Raw genomic sequence first — 13,164 nt, forward strand, 5'->3', positions numbered from 1 at the left:
AGTGAAAAAGGAAAGATAAAGGTTGCTCCCAGCATAAATACCATAAATAACAAATAACATAAATAACATAATATACCCAACATCCACCATTTAATATGGAAGCTATTGGGAAACGGTTAATGTCCATTGTCCTCTGATCCATCATAAGTTGAAAGCAAATGATTTAACTGTAAAAGAGTGACGGATGGAGAAGGAACACCCTCTGTCTGTGACTGTAATGTAAAAAACACGTCTGAAGATTTATTTCTTTATAAATATGGCATAAAAAAGCTTGCCAGTATAGCAAGGATTATTTTTCCAATCACTTTTTGCTGAAAAATGTGAAAAACTTTTTCCGCAAACAAGTTCAAAAATTGGTAGTTCTGGCAGCTGTTTATCTCCTCTCCCTATGGCAATAAACATGCACCCTCGACCATCAGATTTTTGTCTAGTTGCCACCGTCTGCCATGTTTGTTGGGAGAATTAAAGAGTCAGGCCAAAATCCGCCCCCTCTTGCCCCATGTGAACGAGCCCTCATGGAAAGACTGAAGTAAATGGAGTTATTCCTTTCACCCTCTCCATAATCTGCTTTTGTTCCAATGTTCTTCGAAATTTTATTTATTGCGTCTTATTTTTGTAGAATATTTTTGTGAATATTTTTTGTTATTTGTAAATGAATTACCTGTTAACGTTGGCTAAAATGATGTAAATAGTGGCAGATCGAAATAAAACATACCCTTGACCACAAAATCTTTTTCCTGGAGTGCCGGATGCCCCTAGACGGTTGCCCCTTTTGCCCCCTCTGTAATTTGTCTCTGCCTCTGTATTATTTTTGTAGAATATTTTTGTATGAATTCCCTCGATAACGCAGCAGCTTGAATGTCGTAAATGGCAGCTAGAAATAAAGCTTGGCGTTGGGTTTATCACTCGCTGTGAATGGACGGAATTGAAAGCATTTTCCATCCTTTCTATTTCTTGCAATTTGGTAAGAAACAAAATCTTTAGGGGGAAGAAAGATCTTTGCGGAGCCGGAGATACCTTATAAAATGCACATTCTCCAGCGCTTTATCTGAAATAAATAATTGTACGTTGCCAGTCAGAATGATGCTGTAAAGCCAGCCGCTCTCATGTGCTTAATCTGCACTTTCCAGATTAAGCCTGCCAATGTCATCTGGTCTCATCTGACAGACACGCTTTGCAGCATAACAATCACATCCACTTTGTACTATGAAGCCATGAGTCTATTTATATAAACCGAGTGTATTTCCTCCAAAGTACGTCAGTGTCACATTGACACTTCTGAATGTTTGTAAATGAGCCTTGGTGATATTCATGGTAGGTGAAGTTGTCACTAAAAGGAACAGGAACCTATAAATGATTGATATACTGTACGTAAACATGATATACAATTTCCGCTCTGTGCGCCAGCCTGCAGGATTTATTAAAGGTTCCTTAAAGCATACAGGTTTGTAGACATCTTGCAGAGATATAAAGAGTTCATTTTTTCCCTGTTCCTTTCAGTTGATGGATGATGGAGAGACATGTTTGCTGTCTGATGTAGTTAGCAGTGGTGTAACTACTGCCATAGCAGCACAGGCAGCTGTCACAGGGCCCGGGACATTAGGGGTCCGGTGACAGCCGCTACCGCTGCTATCATTATACTCGGGGGTCTTTTCGGACCCCCGAGTATAATGATTGGCGGACCGGGAGAGGTAAGAAACATAAAAAACACTGTTACTTACCTCTCCACGATCTGGGCAGACTTCGGCCTAGTCGTCTGATGTCTCATGACCCCGGCCTGCGTCCCGGGTCATGTGACGTCTGACGTCATTGAAGATCGACTACTTCGGAGGCCGACAGTGTTGGAGGCGGGAGATAGGTGAGTAACAGAGATTTTTTTAAAATGTTTTTCTACTGTGTGCAGGGGCCACTATGGGGCATATAATATTGTGTGCAGGGGCCACTATGGGGTATAATACTGTGTGCAGGGGCCACTATGGGGGATAATACTGTGTGCAGGAGCCACTATGGGGGATAATACTGTGTGCAGGGGCCACTATGGGGGATAATACTGTGTGCAGGGGCCACTATGGGGCATAATACTGTGTGCAGGGGCCACTATGGGGCATAATACTGTGTGCAGGGGCCACTATGGGGGATAATACTGTGTGCAGGGGCCACTATGGGACATAATAGAGCGCGCAGGAATGCGTAGGAGGGGGTTGGTTGAGGTCGTCAGTGGGGGGGGAGGCATGTCAAAAGTTCGCCACGGGGCCCCGCCATTCCTAGTTACGCCACTGGTAGTTAGGTCAGTGGGGGAGAGCTGCTACAATAAGCGGTTGCCTTACAGGAAAACAGAGCTGTGGTAAAATGATGGAAGGGAAGATGGCTGAATTCCTGAGACATATAGAAGGCTTTACATATTTCTTGAATATGTAAACATGCTTTTTGTAATTTATTTTTAAATAGACACAGGTGTTCTGTTTCTTTAATCTGTGAAGAAACATTAAAGAAAGTGTTCATATCCATTGTAGTACCAATGCAGGGAAAATTAAAAGGGTTGCCCAAGGTTTTTTCTTTTCTTTAGGATAGGCCATAAATATCTGACTGCTGGTTACTGTATGAATCAGTTTATACGGGGAGGCATCTGGTCCCGGTATTATGGAGTCGGGAGCAGCTAGATCCGTACCCTGTAGAGCGACTTGGTGCCGTTATTGAAGATTTGCTCCCATTGAAGTCAATGGAAGCTTAGCTGCAGTAATGCCATAGGGCCACTTTATAGGGTAGGGCAATACCTAACACCTTTAAGTGTCACTTGAACCTTACTAAACACCTTCATGTCTTATGAGTGAGAAAAACTGTTTGTACTTACAATCTACCATAAGTGATTGATGGAGGTGTTGAATAGGGGACTACCTCTGATAACTAAAAATTGCATATTTAATAGGTATTTTAAGATATATATTTTACACATCTCTCTAAAAAGGACCTTTTACCACTGCTTCCACCAACTTTAGCTCTTTACTTTTATATAGCTTTCACTCCACTGATTCCAGTGCAGTTGTAATTATTTCTCTAACCACCACCATTCCTGAGCAATCAGTGCTGTTAGTTTTGGTTCCTGTAATGTCAAATGGATGGCCTCAGGTAGGAGAGGGCAATGGGTCAGGAGTCTGAGCTCTCTGGCTCATTCTAATTCTGATTGGACACTGTCAGAGAGCTCAGCATCATGCCCCTTGTCCGCCCTTGATTGAAACTGCCCACTTGGCAGCAGAGAGCCTCAGCATATCACACCAAAACAGTATCAATTGCTCAGGAATGGTGGGGGCTAGGCAAACATTTCCAACTGTGCCAGAATAAGTGGAGTAACACCTATAGAAGGATGCAAAGACCTAAAGTTGGTGGAGGTGGTTTAGGGGTAAAGGGGTAAAGAGGTTTAGGAATGTTGATTACATTGATCTTTCTAATTTAAGCTAAACACCCCCCACCCACCTAAATTCTAAATTACTTAAGTTACCAAAAATCTATATTTACCTAGATCGCAAGGCACATTATCAGATTTTCTGGTGATGTTCCGTTTCTGGAAGGGGAAAATGGAACATCACCCCACTATCCCCCCACCCACCCCATCATACTTATCTGTCTTCCATTCCAGATCTTCTGGGCATGGGACATCACTTCTTCTGGGCACCTCCTCCTTCTTGATGTTTGCTGGCCACCCATGCCTTTGCAATAGAGCTGGAGTGCCAGCATGTGCATTAGCCCAGAAAACGTCACATCTTGTGCCCAGAAGGTGCAAATCGGAAGACAGGTAAATATAATGTGGTGGGGAGGGTTGAGTTAGTTAGTAAGAGCTGGTAATGGGCGGGCTAGCTATGGATACAGGGAGGGGGAGGGAGTGAAAAAGGGAGGGGGAAGAACTGAGAGAGGAAGGTGGTGTTAGCTCTGAGTGAAGCCCAAGGCATCATGGTAGTTGTAGGAAAACACAGAACAGGAAGATATCCTTGTAAACAAATGCAGAAGATGTCAAAAGCTCACAGAGAAACCTGGCCATCACTCAAAACACTGCTAAAGGTATTTGGTTGCACTTATTAACCTATTAATAGCACTATCCGATTATTTTTTGCCCGGAAAACCCCATTAAGTGGCTATTAAAACTTTCTAGAGAAAGTAAGCAAATTAAGCTAAACTAAACCTTTTCTTAGTTACAAATATTTCCTGAGCAGATTCCCTAATTTGAGTTCATGTTGAGAAAAAAAAGTTGCTTGAGAATATCCTTTGTGATAAAAGTAGAGAATAAAGGAGATGCCATACGAGGGGACAGCATGGAAATAAAACAGTACAAAGTGGTAAGTTAAAGAACAGCCAATTACAATATAATTATACTTTGCCGAACAAAGACATTGTGCTGAGTGTACAGTACAGTAATGGGTGTAGAAAATGGACAAGGACCACACAAATTAAATTATATTTAGCTGCTACAAAAAGCATCCATAGACATAATGATAATGTTACTGGGATGGACGCTATGAGTCAATGTTCTTTCCTTACTGTTCCAGCAAATACATTAAACCGCTCAAACGCGTTGGAGGGGAGGCCAGGAGCAATGTGCGCAACAATGGAACGTGGCTCCGAGAATTCAAAGTGAGCTTTAATGTATCAAAAATGACAAACTTGTCAAAGTTACTAACCTGCATTGTTCCATTAAGCTGCACAAAATGATGGCGCCCAGATTTCATGCCTTCCATGATCTAAACATTGTTTTTGTAATGGAGAATGCAATGAAGAGATTTATTAAAGAAAAATGCAAAATGCGCGTTGGTGCAAGTGCCCACGGGAACCAGATTTCAGCTCTTTTTTTAATTAAATTTTTGAAAAATTATGTTTGTCATGAATTATGTAGTCACGTCAGTGGGGGAGAGCTACTGCAATAAGTGGTTGCCTTACAGCAAAACAGAGCTAAAAGGGAAAATGGCTGAATTCGGGAGACATTGGATGCTATAACATGCCATGCCATTGGATGCCATGTTCTACTTCTCCAGATTTTTTCATTAGGTTTGTGGCCAACCTGTTCTGGCCCATTAGGGAAGCATCATCTGTCACTACTGAAGAGGGAGCCACTGACCCTAATGACTGGGACCCCTGGAACTTTCAGACCAAATCCCATACTTCATGCCCATCTCTGTAAAAGGCATTTGCACATGATAAAGTTACATTCCCTAGTTTAAAGATTGGTGGCCCTTTAGGTACCTAGGTAAATGTGTAGCCGTGTTATTTGGGCACCTTATAACGATAATATTTGGACACTATATGCTGCTTCCTAATAGATGGGGGCAAAGGCTTAAGATGAAAATCTTGAACCCCAGTGCGAAATCTGTACCAGGCTCCCTAAATAAGTATCATTTATAGTACTGGTCCCTTTATGTAGGGAAGAGACACCTTATAGGATGCCTAAGGCTTTACGGAAAAAAGTAAGCTAGCGGTCTACATAGACCTCTATTGTGAGGGGTTGGATTCTGACGTGCATTCAGCGCCAAAATCTGCCCCCTCTTGTCCCGTGTGAACGAGCCCTTACTATGACTAACAACCATGGTCCACACAAAAGCAGTAAAGCGCTAAAAAAAAATGGGCCCTGACCACGACATAACTTCATGACTCTGACTCATAAGATAAGATAAGATAATCCTTTAATAGTCCCACAGTGGGGAAATGTAGGTGGAGGTGCATTGTGATTGACTTGGGTTATGTGTTACAGTAGCAAACCTAGTTTTATGCCCGACAACCTGTAATTGGGACCCCAACATCGGATTTCAGAGTACCGTTGGAGGTCACGGTATTACATTGCACTTATTCCAAGTTATTCCAAGAATTTCTACTTCAAAGCGATACAAAGTCAGTTTAGATTTTGTGATATTACAAGTAGAGTTATAAAGCCTTGGGTTGAACACATCATTAGCACCAATATATAGCTTCCTTGTCTGGATAGCAGTTGTTATTATCTGATATTAGAGAATTTTGCCGCTAGTTTGACCTCATTTAGCGGGGTGATCACTATTTGTTGCCAGTAGCAGGGAACAGACTGGGGAATGAGAGTACGAACACGATATAAGTCCAGAGGTTAAGTGATATTTTATTGCCTGTAAAATTATATAGCATCCAGCAACAGCAGAAAATTCCAATCTGCTGCCAAACTACCGTATAGGCGGAATACATATGACTCAATAGAATACAAATAACATATAAAACATAAGGATATGAACAATAGGTTTGGTAAAATTTGACCCTAATAATGTGGATGGTCCATTGTTCCAGAAAGTTTAAGACTTATTCAGATTGATACCTTTAAATCCGTCAATATTTGGTGTGACCTTTACCCTTTGGAGGAGGAGTCCTGTAAGTGATGATATGGCCGCCACAGATATAGCCCTGATCTCAACATCATCCAGTCTATCTGAGATCCCATGAAGAGACAGAAGGATTGGAGCAAGCCTACATCCACAGAAGATCTGTGCTTAGTTCTCCAAGATGGCGGGAACAACCTCCCTGCCAAAAACCGTCTACAAGTTCCAAGAAGAACTAATGGAAGGCAAAGGGAAAAGGTCACACCAAATATTGATGGGATTTAGAACTTCTTCTCTCACTTCATTTTGTTAATTGACAAAAATATATGAACGGGATCAACCCTTTAAGAAAAGATTTGGCTAATATGTTCAGTGTTTGGGAGAACCAGATGGCACCCGAGCAGTTCAAAGCAGCGGAAAACAAGAGACAAGTTATCCTGGATTACAGCCCATTGTCTACACGAGAAAAGAACGATGATAAAAATCTATGTCTAATCACACAACAGAAATGTCACATTTATCAGATAGCGGGAAATATGGTTTGGGTTTATAATAGAGGAAAAAATCTGTTGGGTATTTTTGTTTCATAGACAGAAAGATTAAGCCCACGAGATGGAGGATTTGTCATTTGTGTCCTTTCTGGTTTCCATTATTTTAGAAGATCATTTTTAAAAATAGATTTTAGGGAGAAAAAAATATCTGTTTCCTGCTGCACAAATAGAAACAAATTGATTGTAGAACATGAGACTGGCGAGGTGATTTTCTATAATAAGAGATGGTGAAACAAGGTTGATGAAACTCACTTTAATATCCAAAATACTACCAAAGACGTCTAGGAGGCCCCAATGCTACTCCGTATACCTATGGTGTAATACAGAGGCGCATGGAGGGGTTTTTCTCTTTAATGTTGTGTATATATATATATATATATATATATATATATATATATATGATATTTGCTGCCATTTTACTAAGGTATTTTCCTCTACAAGCATCACATCATAGGGCAAAAAATATTGAAAATGGAAGCAGCGCTGTGATTGGATGTTATGGAGAAAAAAAACCTGTTTTGTGGCTGCTACTATGTCTTATGGCCTATCACAGTATTTGTAGTATACAAAAGTCCCACCATTTTCCTATTTGTGTTTCCTGCACTCCCTTCCCAATCTGTCTTTGCTCCTCTTTGCCGTCTCTCCATAACACCATGCTTAGGCCTGTCTCACATCCCTGCAGTCTCTCCATCCCCCCTATCTCCAACTTGCTTCTTCTTCTCTTACCTACAGTCTCTCCGTCATCCCCTTCTGAGGTATTTCACTCCTCCTCTTCCTCCCTACAGTCTCTCCTCCATCTCCCCCTGCTGTTAGACTGTCTCACCTCCGTACAGTCTCACCATTTTCCCCTGCCCTGGTCTTTCTCATAATTTCCTCTGAGCAGTCTCTCTCCATCACCTCCTGCCCCAGTCTATCCTCCTTCAAGATGTCTTTCTCCAATATCCCCTGGTCCAGTAAATCTCTCCTCATTCCTGCAGTCTCTCTGTCATCCTCTGTTCAGGTCTGTCTCTTCTCTCTCTTCTTCATGCAGTCTCTCTCTATCACCCCCTGCTTCAGTCTGTCTCTTCTCCTCCTCCCTTCAGCCTCTCGGAGGTCTGTTCTCTTCCTCCACACAGTTCCTCCATCACCCCTTGCTCTGGTCAGCCTCTCTTCCTTCGCTGCAGTTTCCTAATCACCCCAGTGCTCCAATCTGATTTTTCTCCATCTTCCTCCAATGTCTCCATTATCCCTTACTCGTGTTGTTCTCACCTCCTCCCTGCAACTTTTCTCTATCCTCCACCTGCTTGGTGCCCTTGGTGGTCTCTTCTCCTCTCTGTAGTCTCTCAGTCACTCCATTGTGCCAAACTGCCTCCCCCCATCTCCTTGCAGTCTCTCCATCACCACTTGCTCCAGTCTTTCTCTCTCCATCAATCCTTGCTCCAATTGGCCTCTCACCCTTCCTTATCCTCCTTGCAGTCACTCCATCATTTCCTACTTTGGTCTTTCTCCCCTTCTCTCCATAGTCTTGGTCTTGCGTCTCTAATAGGGTTGAGCCGATCTTGACTTTTCAGGATCGATTTTAAAATCCGATTTCCTATCATTTTTCATTCGAACCCGATCTCGATCCCAATTCCGATCCCAATGCAAGTCAATGGGATTTTTTTTTATTAATCGGAGATCGGATTTTAAAAGCAATCCTACCCCCTGGTGTCCACTTACCTCCAGAGATGGCTGGTCCTGTGCCTCGTGCCTTCATTCTTCCTCTCGCTGCCGCTCCACGCTGCTTTTCTTCCTTAACTGCCCCCTCCCTGCCAGGTTAGGAGAGTGTGGGCGGGTTAGGAGAGTGTGGGCGGGTACTGGGAGGGGAGACGTCACGTCTCCCCGCCCTGTACCCGCCCACACTAAGCTACAAGCCCCGCCTACCTAGCGCTTTAAACACTAACCTGGGAGGCGGGGCGGCGAGGCAAGAAGAAGGAGGGCACCGGAACAGCCATCTGTAGAGGTAAGTAACTGCTAGAGATTTAGTTTAGCCTTCCATTCGAATGAATGGAGGCAGCCGGCGCGCAAGGGGTTAAGGCTGTGTGCCGGCTGCTTCCATTCATTCCTATGGAACTGCAGCGGAGCCTTCACACTGAATATACATCGTATACTCAGTGTGAAGGCTAAGCAATGCATTGTGGGAAAAATCACCGATCTCGATCCCACATAAAAAGATCGTGTTCGGAATTCCGATGGCGATCGTGAAATTTTCTCTATCGCCGATCGGAATCCGATCTTTTCCGAACACGATCGTTCAACCCTAGTCTCTAAACTTAGCTCTAGCTGTCTCTTATACAATCTCCTCCTCTTCCTCTCCTTTTACGTGTCTGGCAGAATGATGTGTCTGGAGAGTGATGGGGCGGCAGGGGCTATATCCTGGGGGCAGCAGGGGCTATATCCTGGGGGTAGCAGGGGCTGTATCCTTGGAGCAGAGATTGGGGAACTTGTGACCCTTTCCAGAAGGATGAACCTGGTCACCACCATTCTGAATATTAAATCCCCGAAGATAGAGAGTGCCAGCGAAGCCAGTACATCCAACAGTAGGCTGCACATCATAGTGTCAATGTCCTTAGTGACCGCACACTATGGTTTCCATAAATCTGCCCGGCGTGCCTACATCTCCATAGTCCATGTGCTACCCCACACTCTGCATTATTCCAGCTAGGACTAACTTTAGTGACTTTGCAGTACAATTTCACATTACATTACACAGTCAGACAACTGTTTCATAACTATTCCATGAAATATATTTTTTTTCCAACCGAGAATTGTTAAAGTCATCTAATATATTTTCCCAGCACAGAATTGTTAAAATCGTCTAACGTATCAGATTTTTACAGCCGGCATTTCCCATTTTCTAATGGATCAATATTTAATATAAGAAATGTGACCTACTGTACGAAGAAGAATGAAGGCCATAGTAATAAACGTAGTATTAACCAAACGGTGGGAAAGCTAAGCCGGGTAGTGAACAAGGAGACTCAGGTTTCCGACTCGATAAAATATGTTTTCTGGGAAGTATGAATATTAAAAAATAATGTTTTCTTTTGGTTCAGCACATGGCCTGCTATTATTTTTGTATGAGGTTTTGCACTATAGGATAACATATTCTCCATTTTCTCACACACCACATTTTTTTCATCTTGTCTGCACCGCTAATTATTCCGTGACGGCCGGCGGTTTCAGAACCCACCGCAATTTCATGCGGTTTGGGAAGGAGAGGAAGTCAACGTAGCATAGACATAGTATCATATAGATAAAATAACACTGGGCTGTGTAAAACAATATAGAAAATATTCCAGTTATACCTACAGGAAAATCAATGCGCTCGTAAACCATACATATAGATCTAAAACCGGATAATGGGAATGAGCTACCAATGCAAGCATGACCTATCCACCGCGTGTGACTTCAGTCAGGGGCGTAATAAAAATCTATGTGTTTACCCGTAGAAACAATGGTAGAAATATAGAAATATTCTAGATCTAGAAAGAGCGCCACTTCTGTCCATAGGCTGCGTCTGGTATTGCAGCTCTGTGTCATTGAATTAAATGATTGCAGACAAAAGTGGCGCTGTCTCTAGCTGAAAAAAAATACTTTCCGTTTCGTATATAGATCTCCATTCAGTAAATTAAGGGCCAGTCTTCTTATAAAGGTCAGTTTCAAGACCTTTACATACAGTTTCTATGGTGGTACACTATTTATCATGCATTATAGTCACCAATTTGGAAGGAAGAGAATAATTCTCTATGGATGTATGGAAATTTCTAGTTGTTTAACTAAACAATTGGGCATTCCTATGAACTCAAATGGCCACCGCGCCTTGCATTGCAATAAATTATTATACTCTGGAGTCCCCATCTGCAGTGCTCCTGTTCCGTAGGGAAGGGGTTAATAGGAGCACTGCAGATACCCTATATTCAGCCAGACTGAATTCCAAGTGGGGGGAAAAAAACTCAGTCCTCAAACTCAGGGAAGGGGCAGACAGACAACCAAAACACCCCCTCCCCTTTCCCAGCACCCAATATCTACTGCACCCAAAAACTCCGACCATTTTAATTTTTGAAATTTTCCAGTAGCTGCTGCATTTCCCCCCCTCGGCTTATACTCGAGTCAATAAGTTTTCCCAGTTTTTTTGTAGTAAAATTAGGGGCCTCGGCTTATATTCGGGTCGGCTTATACTCGAGTATATACAGAATTATGTATCCATACATACAAACACAGTAAATCCACAGTTTGTTCAATGATCTTATTGGGATGGTCAGCTGATGATATCTCATTTTTATATGACCAGGTCTTCGGATTATGGAACCACTTACACAAAGCTAAACCTGCAGCCTGGTGTCACCACCGTGATCGACAAGTTCTACATCTGCCCCACCAACAAGAAGAAAGTAAGTAAATCTCCATCATCGATCACTTTAAGTTGATGTTGGTGTTGTAAAACACCGGTAGTCCCTCTTTACTTTGTACCATGTCCTGTGGGTTGTCAGTATATGGACTACTATGAGTATTGTGTAGCATAGGTATTTCATGTGCGTATTGTATGATACTGTGATACGGTGACATCATTGACCTTGGCTATATTTACAGTTGTATTACTTGTCACACGATAGGGCGGTTTATAATTTACTGGGACGAAACTGACTCTATAAATTTATGAGTTCAATCTCAACTATTGTGGCATTACTGATATTGGATGGCGTAGAAGATTTGTTATACGCCGCCACATCACAAATGTAAGCCTTAAATATACTGCTTGAGTAGCAATTGTGTCATTTTATGATATCATTTTCCTTTCTGCTATGTATGCATTCTACGAAGGTGTGATGTCACTTCCTGTACATGGTGATATAATGTTGTGACATCACTTACTTATGAAGCTATGATATCACTTAACTTGATCCTTCCGTGTATATATACGCTATATAATGTTGTGACGTCACGTACTTATGAAGCTATGATGTCACTTAACCTGATCCTTCCGTACATATACATTATATAATGTTGTGATGTCACATACTTATGAAGCTATGCTGTCACTTAACCTGATCCTTCTCTAGATATGCATTATATAATGTTGTGACAACTTACTTTGCTGTTATGCATGCATTCTATGAATCTGTGACATCACTTGATCTGATAATACTATATATATATATATATATATATATATATATATATATATATATATATATATATAATGTGACGTGACTTACCTCTTTATTATGTAAGCATTCTATGAGGCTGTGACATCACAGAACCTGACACTATGATTACATTACATGATATAATGACATCACTGACTTCAGCATTTTATTTTTGATGATCACTGACCTTGGTTTCATGTACGATAGATCTGTATTGTGTATGTATTGTACGCTGTTATGACATCGCTGGTCTTACTCCTATATCTATTTTAGATTTTGTATGTGACTGATGCTTAACATACGGTATATGTGCAAGGTATTATGCTGTTGTGATAGCACTGACAGTAACACTAGGAATTAGGGTTGAGCGATCGGGAAAGATCAGATCCCAATCGGCGATTGAACAAATTTCACGATCGGGATCGGCTGGAAAATGATCGAAAATCAGATTTTAAAAATTATCCTGAAATCTCAAGATCGGCTCAACCCTAACTATAATAAATGTCATGTAGGGTTGAGCGATCGGGATTGGGACAGATCGGATCCCGGTCCACGATCAAGCAAATTTCATGATCGGGATTGGCTGGAAAATGATCGAAAATCGGATTTTAAAACCGATTCTGAAATCTCACGATCGGCTCAACCCTACTAGGAACGTCTGACACCGTTGCAGTTAGTTTCAATGTTTCAATGGACTCCGTAATGTCAAGTGGGTGGTAGTAGCGTCAGGTAGGAGCAGTCAAAGGGTCGTAGCTCAGAGCTCCGATCAGAGGCCAAGAGTGTAAGAGCCCAGCGCCATGTATTCTTGCCTACTTCTACCTGACACCGCCCACTTGACATTACAGAGCCTAGTTAGCATATTGCAATGACATCACTGACTGCAACACCTTATATACATAGTATTAGGATATGACATCTCTCATCTCTACTCTTATTATCATATTCTGTTGTGACATCACTATAGCATTATGATGCCATATCACTAACCTCTTTGCATTGTATAACATATACTGTGACTACGGCCTTTTGCACTTGACGAAACGTTTGCAGAGGTTTTTATTCCAACACCATACAGGTATGCTACGGTGTGAAATCTCAAGTGTCTGAGTCCATCAGCAATGTTTG

At 41.9% G+C, this 13,164-nt stretch overlaps 1 protein-coding gene across 2 annotated transcripts in view; it reads left to right on the forward strand.

The window, feature by feature from the left end:
* SORCS2 (sortilin related VPS10 domain containing receptor 2) overlaps window positions 1–13,164 on the forward strand; it is a 710,878-nt gene that overhangs the window by 374,996 nt on the left and 322,718 nt on the right. For both annotated transcript variants that reach the window (XM_075260385.1, XM_075260393.1), the window contains exon 3: window positions 11,184–11,283. In XM_075260385.1, the coding sequence (XP_075116486.1) occupies window positions 11,184–11,283 (100 nt within the window). The remainder of the gene's footprint in view (window positions 1–11,183; window positions 11,284–13,164) is intronic.

The sequence above is a fragment of the Leptodactylus fuscus genome, chromosome 1, assembly GCF_031893055.1.
Source record: "Leptodactylus fuscus isolate aLepFus1 chromosome 1, aLepFus1.hap2, whole genome shotgun sequence".
Lineage (NCBI taxonomy): Eukaryota > Metazoa > Chordata > Amphibia > Anura > Leptodactylidae > Leptodactylus > Leptodactylus fuscus.